The sequence below is a fragment of the Dicentrarchus labrax genome, unplaced genomic scaffold (assembly GCF_905237075.1).
Source record: "Dicentrarchus labrax unplaced genomic scaffold, dlabrax2021, whole genome shotgun sequence".
Classification (NCBI taxonomy): domain Eukaryota; kingdom Metazoa; phylum Chordata; class Actinopteri; family Moronidae; genus Dicentrarchus; species Dicentrarchus labrax.
The window spans coordinates 26,093,780-26,115,810 of record NW_026136706.1 but is presented as its reverse complement, the minus strand read 5'-3'; the positions used below and the strand labels follow the sequence as shown (position 1 = coordinate 26,115,810).

At 38.9% G+C, this 22,031-nt stretch overlaps 2 protein-coding genes across 5 annotated transcripts in view; both read right to left on the bottom strand.

Annotated features, from left to right (window-relative positions):
• The window catches only part of LOC127365358 (uncharacterized), a 168,282-nt gene that overhangs the window by 15,812 nt on the left and 130,439 nt on the right, over nucleotides 1–22,031 (bottom strand). The window contains exon 1 of one of the 2 annotated variants that reach the window (XM_051403386.1): nucleotides 19,710–19,745. The exons of the other annotated variant lie outside the window; for it this stretch is intronic. The gene's annotated coding sequence lies outside the window, so the exon portion shown is untranslated. Of the gene's footprint in view, nucleotides 1–19,709; nucleotides 19,746–22,031 lie in introns of those variants that run through there. 2 annotated transcript variants of the gene reach the window in all.
• Nucleotides 2,215–13,588, bottom strand: LOC127365327 (ELAV-like protein 1). 3 transcript variants are annotated; one of them, XM_051403320.1, is made up of 8 exons: nucleotides 13,410–13,588; nucleotides 12,979–13,041; nucleotides 12,707–12,778; nucleotides 12,442–12,628; nucleotides 4,076–4,179; nucleotides 3,441–3,594; nucleotides 3,124–3,349; nucleotides 2,215–3,034 (listed from the first exon to the last, which is right to left on the bottom strand). In XM_051403320.1, exons 2-8 carry the CDS (start codon nucleotides 13,012–13,014, stop codon nucleotides 2,716–2,718), a joined length of 1,098 nt encoding a protein of 365 aa, XP_051259280.1. In that variant the 5' UTR covers nucleotides 13,015–13,041; nucleotides 13,410–13,588; the 3' UTR covers nucleotides 2,215–2,715. The 3 variants fall into 3 exon arrangements, with proteins under 3 accessions (XP_051259280.1, XP_051259281.1, XP_051259282.1); XM_051403321.1 differs by having other exon boundaries at nucleotides 12,442–12,610; nucleotides 13,410–13,586; XM_051403322.1 differs by lacking the exons at nucleotides 4,076–4,179; nucleotides 12,707–12,778; nucleotides 12,979–13,041; nucleotides 13,410–13,588 and having other exon boundaries at nucleotides 12,442–12,590.

Below are 22,031 nucleotides of genomic sequence, written 5' to 3'. Positions count from 1 at the left end.
CCCGCTCTGGCCCCAGGGATACATTTAACTATGGCCGCTGGCTTCGCTAACTTCACGTTTCTGACTATGGAGCTGCCAATAATCAGAGTTGGTTCCTCAGCGGGTGTGTCGCTGAGTGGGGAAAATTTATTAGAAACTATGGGCTCGGCTAAAGATATCTCCGTGGTGCGGTGCCGATCCTCTAACTAACTAAGCCTCGCCTCCAGCGCAGTAAATAAACTACACTTAATACAAGAACCATTATCTTTAAAGGAGGCAGAGGAATAACTGAACATCTGACACACTGAGCAGGACAGAGGAGAGGGAGAGGGAGAAGCCCTAGCTAATGCTAATGTTAATGAAGCTAGCGTGTGTGAAAATTTTTGAAAATAGCGAAAAGTCGCTAAAAGGAGTAACTCCGAGTGTTTAGATAGAACGTCTATGTTTAAATGTTAAGCGGGAAAATAACCGCTGTAATGAGTAAAACAAATTTAGATTTAGTGTTCACTGACAGAGCTACAGCACCAAACAGTGTACACAGAGCACGAAGTGAACCGGAAATGAGTCTGTACGCTTACCGTAGCACGTTCCATCAGTACTCAGTAGTTACTACTAACAGTAGTTCATAGAGGACAATGCAGTCCTCCAAAAGGGGGCAGCAGGAGATCTTGCACACAGACAAATGGAGCAGGTCTAGACCGAACTCCTTATAAACCTTATAAACCGGAGTTACCAGGGGGTACCAATCCCTTATAAACCCCTTTACCTAATTATACCTAATTATACTAACCTTAATAACAAATAATACTTACCTAATTGGACAATCTAATATTTACCTTATTTGATATACCTGAAAAAATAAATAACGACAACCTATATACTTACAAAATTGGATATCTAAATACTTATCTGCTTTGTACAACCAGTACAACAAAACCTGAAAAACAAAACCTGAAAATAAAAATTGACTTTGGGGAGGGTATAAATAGAGGGAACAGTGAGCTCTGGTCACTTGCTGTTGAACATCGACTGAGCAGCATCTTGGAACAAGCCATTTGATAGTCTTTGTGTGCCAGCCTGAGCAAGACCCATTAGGGTCGAAACGTTGCATTTGTTTTATTGGTACACCTTTTTATTTGATTGATTTTATTTTTTATTTTCTTGCTAAAAAAAGTTTAATTTTATGGGAATTATCCTTTCATATTGAAAGCACATCTGGTTGTTTGCTTTTTTATTTTTTAATAGAAAGAAATAGTGACTCAGCCAAGATGGCTGAAACATGCTCCTAGACACTTTCTGAAAAGTCCATACTAGGTGTGACACTCATTTTTCTAAATAGGATCGCTCCATTAACAATGAATGGACGCACGTTCAGTCGAATAACTCAAGAACGGAAGGTAAATGGATGGTAAATGGACCTGTACTTGTATAGCGCCTTTCTAGTCTTCCGACCACTCAAAGCGCTTTTACACTACAGCCACATTCACCCTTTCACACACATTCACTCAGTGATGGCAAAGTCCATCGAACAGAAACTAACATTCATACACAGGGGATCCAGGATTTATGAATCCAGGGTCTGGATCATGCAAAATGACTGAAAAATCACAACTAACACAGAATTTAAAGGGGAACTTGGCAACGCTAACCATTTCTTCACTGGTTTTCACTTTTGTCGTCGCATGTTTTTTCAACAAGCTCCCCCTACAGCTCTGGGACGTATATTTCAAAACACTGTCGTAAAAAAACTCACTTGTGGCCCCTCCTCCCCCTTTCTACCGCTGCTGATGTGCATTTGTTGCCAGGTAACTTTTTTGTGTGGACCAATGTCTACCAAGGCGGCTAATACATTCAACGTCGCTTGTTCTTATAGCCAGCGTGGCTAACCGGTATTGAGGGGGCGTATGCGTTTATGTAGAATTGCTGTAAAGCAGTTTGTGTTTCTCACTCATTCTCGCTTCTCACGATACTTCCCATTTCCAACTTAACAGGACAGTAGTCCAAAGGTTGCAAGGTTGGTTTTCCGCCTGGGGACCCTAGGGGGAGCGGGGAAAGTCACCATTTTCACCGGAACAGGCCATTTAACCATCCAAATGATTTATAAATGAGTTTAAGTTGAAATAGTCGCCAAGATCCCCCGTTTTGTGAAACAGCCATCAGGACGGGTTCAACACCACAACAAAGCTTTAACTTGTTATATTCATTAAATATTTCTCAGTAAACAGACATCAGAAGTTTTCCATAAACAGATTTATTATTGAATAAACAATCCAACATCACAATGAAGCTGCAATAAAAAATACAAATGAAAAAGATCAGTTTCACTTCCTGTTCGGTTTAAGCCCCGCCTCCTGTGTGTTTATTGGGCCAGAGAGCTTTCAATCCCCTTACACTGATGAGATTCTTTGACATGAACAAACCTTGTTTTTATCCAATAATCAAATTTTATTTATATTAATTAATGAAAACTGAAAAATACAAAGCTGAGTGAAGAACTTAAATTCTGACTTCTGGTACAGACGTTAAAACCTCTCTGATAATTTCCACGTTCATGGCAACAAGTGACGTCACACAGTTTGAAAGAAACCGGGCATGCTGGGGAAAAAAAAAAAAAAAAAAACACTGACACAAATGCAACTTCCTGGAAACTGAAAATATTTTTGACTTGTTGTCGTCCTCCTCTTACTCTTCTCCTCTCACTATTCTTCTCCTCCTCCTCTCACTCTCGTCCTCGCTCTACTTGTGTCCCTTGCTGGTCTTGAAGGACACCTGCAGGACCTTGTCTCCCAGTCGGTACCCGTTCAGGCTGTGGATCGCCATGGCAGCCTCCTCGTAATTCGTCATGGTAACGAAGCCGAAGCCTTTGCACTTGTTGGTGTTGAAGTCTCGGATGACTTTCACATTGACGACGGCGCCGAATGGCCCGAACATCTGCCACAGGATGGCCTCGTCTGCGTCCTGACCCAGGTTGTAGATGAAGATGCACCAACCGCTGGACGAGTTCCCGGAGACTCCGCCCCCGCTGCCCATGTGGTCCACGCTCATTGGAGAAAACCTACAACGTGACCATTAGGGCTGGATTAGTAATCTGATTACAGGAAGCAGTAATCTGTTACGGTGGACAGCGCCGACAGGTGAGCATACCTGAACCTCTGGGCCTGGTGATGGACAGGTCCTCCAAAGCGCCGTGATTGGCCGTGGTACATCTGTGACATCATCTGGGAGTTCCTGGCTTGATTTGGGTTGGCAGCAAACTTGACTGTGATTGGCTCAGAGCTGCCGGGGGGCGTGTGCCCATTCAGGTGTTTGACGGCGTCCTCTGCCTCAGACCTCTTATCAAACCGGATGAAGGCCACGCCCCGTGAGAGACCTAGAGCCAATAAGATGGAAGGTTAGGTGTATCAGCACTGAACGGCTGTGATTGGTCAGGTGACACTGTGGTTACTGAGCGTGTGCATTACCGGAGGCCTGGTCCACCAGCACTCTGGAGTTGATGATGTGTCCGAAGCGAGTGAACATGTCCTCCAGGTCCTGCTGACTCAGCGTCCGTGGTAGCCCACTTATGTACAGATTTGCGTCTTTGATCATGTCTGAACTCGGCCGTGCGAAGGAAACCTGTGGGTGGAAACAGGAAGTGTCTCAGTCCAGCATCAATGCGACCAGAAAGAATTCAAATCAACAAAATAAAATAAAGTTACATCAGTCGTTAAATAAAATCCAGAGTTATTTTAAAAGTTTAAAAATTCAATGTAAACAAAAACAAACACTTATCCAGAATTGTCCCAAACAAAAGAGAAACAAAAGACAAAATAATTGCATCCAAACAGTCTCAGATCATTAGGCTCTGTCAAAATAAAAACATAAATTTATGAAAATAAAAGTTCGGCACGGTGTCACACTGAACTGAAGAAAGTCACAGATTCGGTGTCAACACGTGTCGATATTCAAAATGATTGAACAAGGTGACAGCAGAGTTTGAAAAAAATACCTTCATCCATCAGACAGTTTGCAGGAGAGAGCGCCCTCTACTGTCCAGGGAACATAACACATCTATCAGTTGAGACAGGAAAATCAAAGAGCACCTGTGGCACTTTACCTTGATAGTTTTAGACTGTAGCCTCAGGCCATTGAGGGTACTGATAGCCCTCTCTGCATCACTAGGGTTAACAAAGTTAACAAAGCCGTAACCTAAACTGTGGCCTAGAGAAACACAAACAAAAAAAACAACAACAAAATAAAATAACAAACTGTGTGTGTTACAGCCGCAGCCACACATTGTGGACATCTTCTGTCTTTATAACATTCTCCTCAACAAACACATTTCATCAGAGTGAGACCTCCTGTCAACAGCTTTCACTCACCGTCCAAGAGAACGATCAGCTCTCGGATATATTACACTCACACGTTCTGGCCAGTTTGTGGCGCTGACCAGAGCGTGTGAGCGAGAGAGAGAGAGAGAGAGAGGGAGAGCAAGAGAGTGAGTGAGAAAGATGGAGCCACCAACACTGGTTCCACTAAACACTGGTTCCACTAAACACTGCTTCCACTGTAGGTGTCAAGTGAAGGAGGAGCAATACTGAAGGAGGAACGATACTGAGGAGGAGCGATACTGAAGGAGGGGCGATACTGAAGGAGGGGCGATACTGAAGGAGGGGCGACAGTGAAGGAGGAGCATTACTGAGGATGAGCGACAATGAAGGAGGAATGATACTGAAGGAGGAGTGACTTTAAAGAGGACTTTCTCCGCGCTCATATGCTCACAGCAGCAGGAGTATAAACAGTGACAGGAGAGCTCACTCTGAGGAGAAATCGAGAGCAGAAACTTATTCTTCAAACATTAAAACTTTACAGACATTTTCAAATCCTGAAAAATAAAACAAAAACAGGTGAAAACAGCATTAAAACATTTGTACATTAAATTCAGATCAAATATTAAAAACAAACTTAATCTCAGGTCGGGCGATATGGGGGCTTAATTATCTCAATAATATAGAATTGATGAATATTTTATATCTTATCTACAAGTGTGAAAATCAATGTAACATCAATAATCAAAAAATTCTGTTAAATATAAAACGTATTCATCCATATTGCCGAACCTTTGATTTAATCAATCACCATCAAATAAAAAAATTACAACAAAATATTCAGTTCAGACATAAATCACAGAATCAACCTTTAAAAAAAACACATGAGTAGAAAAACAAACAAATAAATAAACAAAAATCAGCTGATTGTCAGAAAAAATACATTTCTTTAAAAAACTCCAGAAATAAAAACAGCCGATGGAGAAAGTACACAGGAAATATTGCAGGTAATACTACTGATACTAATACTAATAATACTACTGATACTACTAATACTGATACTAATAATAATACTGCTACTACTGCAGGTAGTACTACTCCTACTGATACTACTACTCCTACTGATACTACTACTCCTACTGATACTACTACTCCTTCTACTGATACTGATACTACTACTACTGTTGCTACTGAAGGTAGTACTACTACTAATACTACTGATACTAATACTAATAATACTACTGATACTAATACTAATAATAATACTACTGATACTAATAATACTGATACTAATAATACTGCTACTACTGCAGGTAGTACTACTCCTACTGATACTAATACTACTCCTACTGATACTACTACTCCTACTACTGATACTGATACTACTACTACTGTTGCTACTGAAGGTAGTACTACTACTAATACTACTGATACAAATACTAATAATACTGATACTGATACTAATAATAATCTAGATACTAATAATACTGCTACTACTGCAGGTAGTACTACTCCTACTGATACTACTACTACTCCTACTGATACTAATACTACTCCTACTGATACTAATACTACTCCTACTGATACTACTACTCCTACTGATACTACTCCTACTACTGCTACTGAAGGTAGTACTCCAACTACTGCTATTACTGCTATTACTACTACTACTGATACTACTACTGATAATACTACTGATACTACTACTGATACTACTACTGCTATTACTACTGAAGGTAGTACTCCTACTACTGCTACTACTACTGCTATTACTAGTGAAGGTAGTACTCCTACTACTACTGCTACTGAAGGTAGTACTCCAACTACTGCTATTACTACTACTGATACTACTACTGATATTATTGATACTACTGATACTACTACTGATTCTGCTGCTACTGATACTATTGGTCGTGACGTGCTACGGTAAGCGTACTGACTCATTCCCGGTTCACTTCCTGCTCTGTGTACACTGTTTGGTGCTGTAGCTCTGTCAGTGAACGCTAAATATACATTAGTTTTACAGCGGTTATTTTCCCGCTTAACATTTAAACGTAGACTAGTTCTACCTAAACACTCGGAGTTTCTCCTTCTTTAAGCGACTTTTCACTATTTTCAAAAGTTTTCATACACGCTAGCTTCATTAGCATTAGCATTAGCAGTTAGCTATGGCTTCTCCCTCTCCCTCTCCTCTGTCCTGCTCAGTGTGTCAGATGTTCAGTTATTCCTCTGCCTCCTTTAATGATAATGGTTCTTGTATTAAGTGTAGTTTATTTACTGCGCTGGAGGCGAGGCTTAGTGAGTTAGAGGAACGGTACCGCACCACGGAGATATCTTTAGCCGCTATAGTTAGCCAGCCCCCAGTAGCCGGTGCGGGCCGACTGAAGGTAGCTTCTGTTAGCCGTCCCCCAGTAGTTCCCCCGGTAGATCCCCCGGTAGATCCCCCGGTAGTTCCCCCAGTAGTTCCCCCAGTAGTTCCCCCAGTAGTTCCCGAGCAGCCGGGAAGACAGGGAGGCTGGGTGACTGAGCGAAGGAAGACTAAAACGCCGAAGCCCACAGGTCACCACCAACCCATTCATGTTTCTAATACATTTTCCCCACTCAGCGATACACCCGCTGAGGAACCAACTCTGGTTATTGGCAGCTCCATAGTCAGAAACGTGAAGTTAGCGAAGCCAGCGGCCATAGTTAAATGTATCCCTGGGGCCAGAGCGGGCGACATTGAATCAAATTTAAAACTGCTGGCTAAAGATAATCGTAAATACAGTAAGATTGTTATCCACGTCGGCGGTAACGACACCCGTTTACGCCAATCGGAGGTCACTAAGATTAATGTGGAGTCGGTGTGTAACTATGCTAAGACAATGTCGGACACCGTAGTTTTCTCTGGACCCCTCCCCAATGTGACCAGTGATGACATGTATAGCCGCATGTCGTCATTCCACCGCTGGCTGTCGAGGTGGTGTCCAGCAAACGATGTGGGCTTCATTGATAACTGGAAGCCTTTTTGGGGAAAACCTGGTCTGATTAGGAGAGACGGCATCCGTCCCACTTTGGATGGAGCGGCTCTCTTATCTAGAAATATGGCGAAGTTTATCTCTAAAACCTGACAGTCCAGAGTTAGGGACCAGGAAGCAGAGCTGCTGTCTTACACACTTCTCTGCTCTTTCTTTAGAACAGTCACCCACCCAAAACCCCATAGAGACTGTGTCTGTCCCCCGACCACCTAAACTATTTAAAGAAATAAAAACAAGAGGAGTTCAACATAAAAATCTAATAAAAATTAAAACCAACTCCTCAGTAGCACAAAGTAAGAGAATGAAATGTGGGCTGTTAAATATCAGGTCTCTGTCCTCTAAAGCTGTTTTAGTGAATGAATTAATATCAGATTATGATATTGATTTACTTTGTCTTACTGAGACCTGATTGTCCCGCGAGGAGTATGTTAGCCTAAATGAATCCACCCCCCCCAGTCATATTAATACTCACATTCCTCGAGGCACAGGCCGGGAGGTGGAGTGGCAGCCATATATGATTCGAGCGTTTTAATGGACCCTAAACCTAAACCAAATTATAATTCATTTGAAAGCCTTGTTCTTAGTCTTTCTCACCCAAACTGGAAAACACTGCAGCCAGTTCTATTTGTTATAGTGTACCGCGCTCCTGGACCGTACTCTGATTTTATATCTGAATTCTCAGAGTTTTTATCAAGTTTAGTCCTTAAATCAGATAAAGTAATTATTGTGGGTGATTTTAATATTCATGTGGATGTTGACAATGACAGCCTTAGTAATGCATTTATATCATTAATAGACTCAATTGGCTTCTGTCAGAGTGTAAATAAACCAACTCATTGTTTTAATCACACTCTTGACCTTGTTTTATCATATGGCATTGATATTGAACATTTAATAGTCTTCCCACATAATCCTTTCCTATCTGACCATTATTTAATAACTTTTGAATTCATACTATTAGATTATAACCCATTAGGCAAAACTTCCTACAGCAGATGTCTATCTGACAGTGCTGTAGCTTAATTTAAGGAGGAGATTCCTTCAGTGTTTAATTCAATGCCATGTCTGAATTTAACAGAGTCCTATAACAACTTTAGTCCCTCTGAAATTGATAATCTTGTTGATAGTGCTACAGGCTCACTACGATCAACATTAGACTCTATCGCTCCTATAAAAAGGAAATTATTAAAAAGTAGGAGAATAGCAACGTGGTATAACCACCAAACCCGCCAGTTAAAGCAAATAGCTAGGAAATCTGAAAGGAAAGGGCGCTCTTCCAAATTATCAGAATATCGCTCAATTTGGCAAGATAATCTTAAAACTTATAGAAAGGCCCTCCGTAATGCCAGAGGAGCCTATTACTCAGCACTAATAGAAGAAAATAAGAATAACCCTAGGTTCCTCTTCAGCACTGTAGCCAGGCTGACAGAGAGTCACAGCTCTATTGAGCCACATATCCCCATAAACTTAAGTAGCAATGACTTCATGAGCTTCTTCTATGATAAAATCATTACTATTAGAGAGAAAATTAATCACCAACTGCCATCAACAGTTATCAGTGGCTCTCCAAGTTCAGGGACTTCTGTCAATGTAAACTTAGATATATATTTAGACTGCTTTTCTGCTATCGATCTTCATCAGTTAACTTCAATCATTTCTTCATCGAAGCCATCAACCTGTCTATTAGACCCGATCCCAACTAGACTGCTTAAAGAAGTTGTTCCCTTAATTGGCACTTCTTTACTGGATATGATTAATCTTTCTTTATTATCAGGATATGTACCACAGTCCTTTAAAGTAGCTGTAATTAAACCCCTTCTTAAAAAGCCCACTCTTGACCCAGGGGTTTTAGCCAACTATAGACCGATTTCTAACCTCCCCTTCCTCTCTAAGATTCTGGAGAAAGTAGTCGCCAAAGAGTTGTGTGAATTTCTACATAACAATAGTTTATTTGAGGATTTTCAGTCAGGATTTAGAGTTCATCATAGCACAGAGACAGCTTTGGTTAAAGTTAATAATGACCTTCTGATTGCTTCTGGCAATGGACTTGTCTCTGTACTTGTATTATTAGATCTTAGTGCTGCATTTGACACCATTGACCATAATATTCTTTTAGAGAGACTTGAGCATCAAATTGGCATTAAAGGAACCGCACTAAGCTGGTTTAAGTCATATTTATCAGATCGCTCGCAGTTTGTACATGTTAACGATGAATCTTCAATAAATACTACAGTTAGTCATGGAGTTCCACAAGGTTCTGTACTTGGACCAATACTATTTACTTTATATATGCTACCTTTAGGCAACATTATTAGGAATCACTCCATTAACTTTCACTGTTATGCAGATGATACACAGTTATATCTATCGATCTATCTATACAAACATGTCTTAAGGACATAAAATCCTGGATGAGCTGCAATTTTCTGATGTTAAACTCAGAAAAAAACGAAATTCTTGTACTTGGCCCCAAAAACCTTAGAGACTCACTGTCTAAAGATATAGTTACTCTAGATGGCATTAACTTGGCCTCTAGCACCACTGTCAGGAATCTTGGAGTTATCTTTGATCAGGATTTGTCATTTAATTCCCACATGAAGCAGACCTCTAGGACTGCCTTCTTTCATTTATGTAATATTACAAAAATTAGACACATCCTATCACAGACAGATGCAGAAAAACTAATCCAGCCTCCTGCCATGGTCCTGCTAGACTGCCATTGCTAATATCACTGATTAACCCCAAATTGCTCCCTGTGAATGTGTATGAATGTTAGTTTCTGTTCGATGGACTTTGCCATCACTGAGTGAATGTGTGTGAAAGGGTGAATGTGGCTGTAGTGTAAAAGCACTTTGAGTGGTCGGAAGACTAGAAAGGCGCTATACAAGTACAGGTCCATTTACGTCTGTCTGTGTGTCTGTCTGTCTGTCTGTCTCTCTCTCTCTCTCTCACCCCAACTGGTCGAGACAGACGACCACCCACCTAGAGCCGGAGGATCTGTCCTAGGTTTCTGCCTTTTAACAGGCAGTGTTTCCTGCCCCGTCGCCAAGGTCTTGCTCATGGTGGTACTGTTGGGTCTCTGTAAATAATGTTAAAGAGTTCGGTCTAGACCTGCTCTATTTGAAAAGTGTCCTGAGATAACTTCTGTTATGAATTGGCGCTATACAAATAAAATTGAATTATTATTGTTATTATTATTATTATTATTATTATTATTATAATAAGTATTATTATAGTTACGGTTACTGTTGTTGCTGTTGTCACTGCTCATTGTCCCCCATCGTTGCTGTTGTCATGTTCATCATCAGTCACTACTATTAGTGTATTTGTTACTACTGTTGTTGCTGTGCACCTGTCTGTCTGTCTGTCTTTCTCTCTCTTTCACCCCATTGAATTGAATACCACTACTGATACTACTACTACAGATACTGCTACTACTACTGATACTACTACTCCTACTACTACTACTGATACTACTACTACTGATACTGCTACTACTACTACTACTACTACTACTGATACTGCTACTACTACTACTACTACTACTACTACTGATACTGCTACTACTACTACTACAGATACTACTACTACTACAGATACTACTACTACTACTGCTACTACTACTACTACTGATACTGCTACTACTACTACTAAGATACTGCTACTACTACTGCTGCTACTACTCCTGCTACTGCTGCTACTGCTGCTGCTACTACTGATGCTGCTACTACTACTACTACAGATGCTGCTGCTACTGCTGCTGCTACTACTCCTACTCCTGCTACTGCTGATACTGCTGCTACAGATGCTGCTACTACTACTACTACTACAGATACTACTACTACTACTACTGATACTACTACTACAGATACTACTACTACTACTACAGATACTACTACTACTACTACTACTACTACTACTACAGATACTACTACTGATACTACTACTGCTACTACTACTACTGATACTGCTACTACTACTACAGATACTGCTACTACTACTGATACTACTACTCCTACTACTGATACTGCTACTCCTACTACTACTACAGATACTGCTACTACTCCTACTACTACTACAGATACTGCTACTACTGCTGCTACTGATACTACTACTACAGATACTGCTACTGCTACTACTATAGATACTACTACTACTACTGATACTACTACTGCTGCGGGTAGTACTAACCCTCTATCAGGTTCACTTACAGTATTAGTACTGCAGTACAACATGTCCTTACAGTATTTGTACTATAGCTCAGTGGTACTGTGGTATTTGTATTAGCATTAGCAGCTTTAGCACTAAGCACATAGCGTAGTACTACAGTGATAGTACTGTAGTACTACTAGGGGTGGGCGATATGGGCAAAAAATAATATCTCAATATGTTTTGGGATTTTGGCGATAACGATAATCAGTCGATATCCTTTAAAATGTGATTAGAATTGTCTGAGCTGAACTTGTGTCCACCAAACGCGTTTACAGCGCTGAGAGAGCTCATAAACTCATTTTCCGAGCGCCCAGCGGAGTTAAAAGTTGAACAGATCTCAACTTGAAGCGCTCTGAGCGCTGCGCTAAAAAAAACCGTCTCCACTGACATCTTTTTACCGCTGAAGGCGCTTAGCGCTCTGAACGCTGAAGCCCATAGGACCCACGTCTCGGCACTAAATCATCTGAAGTACCGGTAGCTTCAGGGACTGGAGGTGTTTGCATTTTCTCTCTACCATCGCAACGCGCTGCTAAACTGTTGCAAGGAGGATGCTAGCGAGAGGTCACGTGATCACGTCATGTGATCACGTAGGCCCACTAGTCATGTGACTGAATCCTGCCATGCTGTAGAGAGCGCTGCTGCACCGTGTATTAATGGATGTGAGGAGTTTCCGCGGGCGTTTCATTGTTTTTGGTGAATAATTTAAATACTCGATAATGGAAATTTGCACATCGTGAAAACAACGATGACGATATTATCGCAAACGATATATATCGCCCACCTCTAAGAACTACGCACGAGTAATAGTGCGGTACTTTTGGATGTGCATGTGAAGCGGTTGCAGCTCGGGGCGTTGCCGTGGTGCTGTGGTGCTGTGGTGGAGGTTGGGTGTTGTGGTACCGGTACCGGTCTGCAGTAGTAGTTACCTGCCACTTTGTCCCGGATGAGTTTGGCGGACTCGACGTCGCCGACGCTGCTGAACAGACTGCGCAGCTCGTCCTGGCTCATGCTCTGCGGCAGGTAGTTAACGATCAGGTTGGTTCTGGAGTCATCGTCCTCCATCATCTGCTCGCTGTAGCCGTTGTCATACAGCTCCTGAGGACACACACACACCTTTATGACGTCACACACACACACACACCTGCGGCTCCCACAATGCAACTCTCTGGAACACACGGAGGTGGCGCTCACCTTTCCAACGGATCCTTTGGCGGCGAGTTGACCATCTCTGACATCACTCTGGGATGTCTGAACTTCACACACCTGAGACACACAAATCATTAATCCACCTGTGTCGGATCGGGGAGTTATTGATCTGATCGGGGAGTTATTGATCTGATGAGGGAGTTATTGATCTGATGAGGGAGTTATTGATCTGATCGGGGAGTTATTGATCTGATCGGGGAGTTATTGATCTGATCGGGGAGTTATTGATCTGATCGGGGAGTTATTGATCCACTCACCTTCAGGTACCTGATGTGTCCTCGTCTCAGCGCCATGAAGATGAATTAGGTGTTTCACTGCGTCTGAAAGACACCAGCTTCCTGTTATTGATTGTTCTTATTGATTAGTGATCAGCAGTGATCAGCAGTAACATGTGATCTGGATCTGGCTGTTCTCTGATCAGATCTCAGCAAACAATATCAGTGGTCTCTTTCCTGTGAGCTGATCAATAGACAATAATCAGTCCGGGACCAACTGCATCATCAGGAGCGTTTCCATGGACACTGGAACCGGGTCTGATCCCAGGTGTACAGGTGAGCTCTGTGTTTGTGATCGATGTTATCGATACTAAGCTAACAACGTTAGCCACATGATAGCACCGTGCTCACACAAAGAGGCGAGGCGGCTAACGGCGGGAGCTAACATTGCTAACACACGTCATATTTCTTACCTGTATCGGTGGCGGACAGGTGAGTGGCAGTCTGACTCTCTAATATCGATCCGCGAATAAATGTTGTGCTGATGCTAAGCTAACAGACCGGCAATAAAACAGCAGATCGGCGTTTAGCTGCTAGCTGCTAGCTGCTCTCCGCTCCACACAAAGAAATCAAATCTCACTGCGTGCAGCAAGGTATCGCGAGACTACGGCTGCTGCTTCTTCTTCGTCTGTCATTTCAGATGGTTGGAGGCTCAGCGGATTACCGCCACCTGCTGGAAACTCTTCATATTGACATAAATTAAAATCAACATTTATTAATGTTTCTGTCACAGTGAGAGAGAGGGTTGTTTTCACAGCCACAGAGAAACATAAATATATTCTGTAAACACTTTTATAGCATAAATATATTCTATAAACATAAATTTATTCTATAAACATACATCTAAACATAAATATATTCTATAAACATAAATTTATTCTATAAACATACATCTAAACATAAATATATTCTAACAACATAAATATAAACATAAATATATTCTATAAACATAAATTAATGCTGTAAACAAATATATTCTATAAACACTTTTATAACATAAATATAGTCTAAAAAAAATGTATTCTATAAATATAAATATACTTATACTTACTAACACTAACACTTTTATAGCATAAATACATTCTATAAACATCAATAAATTCTATAAACATACATCTAAACATAAATATATTCTATCAACATAAATATAAACATAAATATATTCTATAAACATAAATTAATTCTGTAAACAAATATATTCTATAAACATACATCTAAACATAAATATATTCTAACAACATAAATATAAACATAAATATATTCTATAAACATAAATTAATTCTATAAACATACATCTAAACATAAATATATTCTATCAACATAAATATAAACATAAATATATTCTATAAACATAAATTAATGCTGTAAACAAATATTTTCTATAAACACTTTTATAACATAAATATAGTCTAGAAACAAAAATGTATTCTATAAATATAAATATATCTTATAAACACTTTTATAGCATAAATACATTCTATAAACATCAATAAATTCTATAAACATACATCTAAACATAAATATATTCTATCAACATAAATATAAACATAAATATATTCTATAAACATAAATTAATTCTGTAAACAAATATATTCTATAAACATACATCTAAACATAAATATATTCTAACAACATAAATATAAACATAAATATATTCTATAAACATAAATTAATGCTGTAAACAAATATATTCTATAAACACTTTTATAACATAAATATAGTCTAGAAACATAAATTTATTCTATAAATATAAATATATTCTATAAACACTTTTATAGCATAAATACATTCTATAAACATAAATATATTCTATAAACACTTTTATAGCATAAATATATTCTATAAACACTTTTATATCATAAATACATTCTATAAACATAAATATATTCTATAAACACTTTTATAGCATAAATATATTCTATAAACAAAAATATATTCTATAAACATAAATAAACTCTATAAACAAATATATTCTATAAACATAAATTAATTCTATAAACAAATATATTCTAAAAACACTTTTATAGCATAAATATATTCTATAAACATAAATAAACTCTATAAAGAAATATATTCTATAAACATAAATATAAAGAAATATATTCTATAAACATAAATAAACTCTATAAACAAATATATTCTATAAACATAAATTAATTCTATAAACAAATATATTCTAAAAACACTTTTATAGCATAAATATATTCTATAAACATAAATAAACTCTATAAAGAAATATATTCTATAAACATAAATATAAAGAAATATATTCTATAAACATAAATATAAACATAAATAAATTCTATAAACATAAATAAATTCTATAAATATAAATGTATTCTATAAACATAAATATAAACATGAATAAATTCTATAAACATAAATAAATTCTATAAATATAAATGTATTCTATAAACATAAATATAAACATAAATAAATTCTATAAACATAAATAAATTCTATAAATATAAATGTATTCTATAAACATGAATAAATTCTATAAACATAAATATAAACCTCAATAAATTCTATAATAATAAATAAATTCTATAAATATAAATAAATTCTATAAACATAAATATAGTTAAAGCTGCAAGCAGCGTTGGGGCGGGACTTTGCACTCCACGGGCTCGGGGCGTGCTGCTTGCACACTGAAGTTATGAGTGCTGTTTTATGGCAAAAATCGACAAGTCGTCACTGGCACGCGGTTTGATGTACAGTCACAAATAGCTACATTGTTCATCTACATTTTGTATGACCACAGAATTCAAAATGGCCAAGTTTGACAGCACGCCACAGACACAACCTTTGAAGTACATACACAAATAGCACAACTTTTAATCAGCACCATTTTTTGACTGTACTGACTAATTTTGAAGTAGATCCAATAAATTCCCTAGGAGGAGTTCATTCAAATATGACGCAAAAAAACGTTGAAAATCACTGCACAATGCCGGAAATGGTATCACAGTTTGACATTCGATTTAACCTGGCCAACTTTGATGAGACGCCACGGACACGCCCTTCAATGTACAGTCACAAATAGCACAACTTTTGATCAGCAACATACTTTGACTGTACAGACCAATTTTGGTGGAACTGTTGGGTCTCTGTAAATAATGTTATAAGGAGTTCGGTCTAGACCTGCTCTATTTGAAAAGTGTCCTGAGATAACCTACAGTTGCAAGAAAAAGTATGTGAACCCATTGGAATTACCTGGATTACCTGTTCTGATCTTCATCTAAATCACAGCAATAGACAAACACAGTCTGCTTAAACTAATAGCACACAAACTATTATATGTTCTCATGTTTTTATTGAACACACCATGTAAACATTCACAGTGCAGGGTGGGAAAAGTATGTGAACCCTTGGATTTAATAAGTGGTTGATCCTCCTTTGGCGGTTCCTGTAGTTTCAGATCAGACCTGCACAACCATTCCTCTTTACAAAACTGTTTCCATTCAGCAATATTCTTGGGATGTCTGGTGTGAATCGCTCTCTTGAGGCCACAGCATCTGAATTGGGTTGAGGTCAGTACTCTGACTGGGCCACAGCATCTGAATCAGTTTGAGGTCAGGACTCTGACTGGGCCACTCCAGAAGGTGTATTTTCTTCTGTTGATTTACTTCTGTGCTTTGGGTCGTTGTCCTGTTGGATTCCCCCCCCCCAAACACACACAGTGTTGTGTGTTGCTTCCAAACAACTCAACTTTGGTTTCATCTGTCCACATTTTGCCAGTAGTGCTGTGGAACATCAATAGATAGATAGATGGATAGATACTTTATTTATCCCAAGGGAAATTCAAGTATTCAGTAGCATACAAAACATACATTACATACATTAAACATACATTAAAATATTTGCAAATAAAATTGACTTATAATACAGTAGCCACAGTAAACAGTGCAAAACAGTAAACAGTGCAAATGGAGGTAGAAATAGTCTATTTCTCTATTTCTACCTCCATTTGCACTCCACTATGTTTTTATTGGACAGCAGTGGCTTCCTCCGTGGTGTCCTCCCATGAACTCCATTCTTGTTTAGCGTATCGTAGATTCGTCAACAGAGATGTTAGCAGAGATGTTAGCTGCTCTTACTGTCATCTTTCCAGGACGGCCACTCCTAGGGAGAGTAGCAACAGTGCTGAACTTTCTCCATTTATGGACAATTTATCTTACCGTGGACTGATTAACATCAAGGCTTTCAGGGATACTTTGGTAACCCTTTCCAGCTTTATGCAATCAACAATTCCTCGTAGGTCTTCTGAGAGCTCTTTTGTGTGAGGCGTGGTTAACATCATGCAGCTTTAACCAACACCTCCAATCTCGTCTCATTAATTGGACTCAAGGTTGGCTGACTCCTGACTCCAATTAGCTCTTGGGTTCATTAGCCCAAGGGTTCACATACTTTTCCCACCCTGCACTGTGAATGTTTACATGGTGTGTTCATTAAAAACATGAGAACATATAATAATAATATGTGCTTATTAGTTTAAACAGACTGTGTTTGTCGATTGTTGAGATTTAAATGAAGATCAGATGACATTTTATAACCATTGTATGCAGAAATCCAAGTAATTCCAAAGAAAAACACATTACGAATGAATTAAATATAAACATACATATAAAAGTATTATTACACGTTATTATGGATTATTATTATTATTATTACACGTTATTATGGATTATTATTATTATACATTATTATTGATTATTATTAATATACAATATTGATTATTATTATACATTATTATTGATTATTATTATTATTATTATTACACATTATTATGGATTATTATTATTATACATTATTGATTATTATTATACATTATTATTGATTATTATTATTATACATTATTGATTATTATTATGAATTAATGAATTCTGTTACAACGGAATTGGTTGAGCAATCTATCCCATCTTTTTAAAAAAGATCCAAGAATAAATAAATAAATAAATAACCATGCATACCTACATATGTAACCCCCCTTACACACACACACACACGCACACACACACTCCAAAACCCAACCACCCACCCAGTCTATTGCACATATTCCCATGACCCACACTGATGATTGTCCAAAGTGCTTATGGCCATGGCTAGAAGGTGCTTCTAAGCCAGTTTGTCCTGCTCCCCAATACCCTGTATCGCTTCCCAGAGGGCAGGAGACTGAAGAGGCCATGGCCTGGGTGGGATGGGTCAGAGAGGATCTTCTTGGCCCTGTTTAGCTCTTGCATATTTGCACTGTCTTCCAAGGAGGTCAGAGGGCAGCCAATAATTCGCTGCGCTGATTTAATGACCCCTTGCAGGGCTTTCCTGTTCTTGGCCGTGCAACCTGGGTACCATATAGTGAGGTAGTATGTCAACACACTCTCTATAGTGGAACAGTAGAAGGAACGCAGCAGGTGCACATCCAGGTCACATTTCCTCAGCAGGAAGTGGGTCTTTCCGACTACCACTGACGTGTTGGTGGACCACGTTAAGTTGTTAGCCACATGCACCCCAAGAAACTTAAAATAGGAGACTCTCTCCATGCAGATGCCCTCTATCTGTAGTGGGCAGGGTCAGCTCTCTTCCTCTTCCAGTCCATCACCATCTCCTTGGTTTTGCTGGCAGTCAGCAGGAGGTTATTCGCTGAGCACCAGGCTGCGAGCCTCTGGACCTCCATCCCTGTATGCTGTCTCATCACCGCCAGAGATGAGGCCCACCACTGTTGTTGTTGATTATGTTAGAGTGGTGGAGAGGGGCACAGTCGTATGTGTATAGGGCATACAGGAAAGGGTTTAACACACAGCCCTGAGGCGAACCTGTGCTCAGTGGTGGATGTAAGGGTCCCAAACCTCACTGTCTGTGGCCGGTCCGTCAGCTTATTATATATTAATATATTATACACATTATTATTATTGATGATGGTTATTACACATTATTATTGATTATTATTATTAAGTAAATATATTTTGGGGGGATTTTACTACCTTTATTATAGTGACAGCTGAAGACAGACGGGAAAGGGGGGCAGAGAGAGAGGGCATGACACGCAGCAAAGGGCCGCAGGTCAGATTCAAACCCTGGGCCAGCCTCGGTACATGGGTTGCCAGCTCTACCCACTGAGCTATCCAAGCGCCCACTAATTATTATTATTACACATTTATGCATTAATGGGACATGAATGAGTGCAGAAAGAGAGAGGAAGGGAGGAGCTCAGTGCACCATGGGAAATCCCCCGATAGTCTAGGCCTATAGCAGCATAACTAAGGGATGGTTCAGGACTCACCTGATCCAGCCCTAACTATAAGCTTTATCAAAGAGGAATGTCTTAAGCCTACTCTTGAATGTGGTGAGGGTGTCTGCCTCCAGAACCACAACTGGAAGCTGGTTCCACAAGAGAGGAGCTTGGTAACTGAAGGCTCTGGCTCCTGTTCTACTTTTAGAGACTATAGGAACCACAAGTAGCCCAGCATTCAGAGAACGTAGTGTTCTAGAGGGGTAATAGGGTACTATGAGCTCTTTAAGATATGAAGGGGCCTGACCATGAAGAGCTTTATAGGTGAGGAGGAGGATTTTAAATTCAATTCTACATTTTACAGGGAGCCAATGCAGAGAAGCTAGTACAGGAGAGATGTGATCTCTTTTTCTAGTTCCTGTCAGTACTCGTGCTGCAGCGTTCTGAATTAATTGGAGCGTTTTAATGGACTTATTGGGGCAACCTGATAATAAAGAGTTGCAGTAATCTAGCCTTGAAGTAACAAATGCATGGATTAGTTTTTCTGCATCTGTCTGTGATAGGATGTGTCTAATTTTTCTAATATTACGTAAATGAAAGAAGGCGGTCCTAGAGGTCTGCTTTATGTGGGAGTTAAATGACAAATCCTGATCAAAGATAACTCCAAGATTCCTGACAGTGGTGCTAGAGGCCAAGTTAATGCCATCTAGAGTAACTATATCTTTAGACAGTGAGTCTCTAAGGTTTTTGGGGCCAAGAACAAGAATTTCGTTTTTTTCTGAGTTTAACATCAGAAAATTGCAGGTCATCCAGGATTTTATGTCCGTAAGACATGTTTGTAATTTAGATAATTGATTAATTTCATTGGGTTTGATTGATAGATATAACTGCGTATCATCTGCATAACAGTGAAAGTTAATGGAGTGATTCCTAATAATGTTGCCTAAAGGTAGCATATATAAAGTAAATAGTATTGGTCCAAGTACAGAACCTTGTGGAACTCCATGACTAACTGTAGTATTTATTGAAGATTCATCGTTAACATGTACAAACTGCGAGCGATCTGATAAATATGACTTAAACCAGCTTAGTGCGGTTCCTTTAATGCCAATTTGATGCTCAAGTCTCTCTAAAAGAATATTATGGTCAATGGTGTCAAATGCAGCACTAAGATCTAAGATCTAATAATACAAGTACAGAGACAAGTCCATTGTCAGAAGCAGTCAGAAGGTCATTATTAACTTTAACCAGAGCTGTCTCTGTGCTATGATGAACTCTAAATCCTGACTGAAAATCCTCAAATAAACTATTGTTATGTAGAAATTCACACAACTCTTTGGCGACTACTTTCTCCAGAATCTTAGAGAGGAAGGGGAGGTTAGAAATCGGTCTATAGTTGGCTAAAACCCCTGGGTCAAGAGTGGACTTTTTAAGAAGGGGTTTAATTACAGCTACTTTAAAGGACTGTGGTACATATCCTGATAATAAAGAAAGATTAATCATATCCAGTAAAGAAGTGCCAATTAAGGGAACAACTTCTTTAAGCAGCCTAGTTGGGATCGGGTCTAATAGACAGGTTGTTGGCTTCGATGAAGAAATGATTGAAGTTAACTGATGAAGATCGATAGCAGAAAAACAGTCTAAATATATATCTAAGTTTACATTGACAGAAGTCCCTGAACTTGGAGAGCCACTGGTAACTGTTGATGGCAGTTGGTGATTAATTTTTTCTCTAATAGTAATAATTTTATTATAGAAGAAGCTCATGAAGTCATTGCTACTTAAGTTTATGGGGATATGTGGCTCAATAGAGCTGTGACTCTCTGTCAGCCTGGCTACAGTGCTGAAGAGGAACCTAGGGTTATTCTTATTTTCTTCTATTAGTGCTGAGTAATAGGCTCCTCTGGCATTACGGAGGGCCTTTCTATAAGTTTTAAGATTATCTTGCCAAATTGAGCGATATTCTGATAATTGCGAAGAGCGCCATTTCCTTTCAGATTTCCTAGCTATTTGCTTTAACTGGCGGGTTTGGTGGTTGTACCACGGTGCTAGTCTCCTATGTTTTAATAATTTCCTTTTTATAGGAGCGATAGAGTCTAATGTTGATCGTAGTGAGCCTGCAGCACTATCAACAAGATTATCAATTTCAGAGGGACTAAAGTCATTATAGGACTTTGTTAAATTCAGACATGGCATTGAATTAAACACTGAAGGAATCTCCTCCTTAAATTTAGCTACAGCACTGTCAGATAGACATCTGCTGTAGGAAGTTTTGCCTAATGGCTTATAATCTAATAGTATGAATTCAAAAGTTATTAAATAATGGTCAGATAGGAAAGGATTATGTGGGAAGACTATTAAATGTTCAATATCAATGCCATATGATAAAACAAGGTCAAGAGTGTGATTAAAACAATGAGTTGGTTTATTTACACTCTGACAGAAGCCAATTGAGTCTATAAATGATATAAATGCGTTACTAAGGCTGTCATTGTCAACATCCACATGAATATTAAAATCACCTACAATAATTTCTTTATCTGATTTAAGGACTAAACTTGATAAAAACTCTGAGAATTCAGATATAAAGTCAGAGTACGGTCCAGGAGCGCGGTACACTATAACAAATAGAACTGGCTGCAGTGTTTTCCAGTTTGGGTGAAAAAGACTAAGAACAAGGCTTTCAAATGAATTGTGATTTAGTTTAGGTTTAGGGTCCATTAAAACGCTCGAATCATATATGGCTGCTACTCCACCTCCTCGGCCAGTGCCTCGAGGAATGTGAGTATTAATAAGACTGGGGGGG

What these genes read in the sequence shown, in the direction of transcription:
- LOC127365327 (XM_051403320.1), bottom strand. Translation starts at nt 13,014, where the DNA reads ATGGCGCTGAGACGAGGACACATCAGGTACCTGAAG. An exon ending in GACACATCAGGTACCTGAAG is followed by an intron (nt 12,779 to 12,978) that starts GTGAGTGGATCA and finishes TGTGTGTCTCAG; the next exon opens with GTGTGTGAAGTTCAGACATC. An exon ending in CACCAGGCCCAGAGGTTCAG is followed by an intron (nt 3,035 to 3,123) that starts GTATGCTCACCT and finishes GTCACGTTGTAG; the next exon opens with GTTTTCTCCAATGAGCGTGG.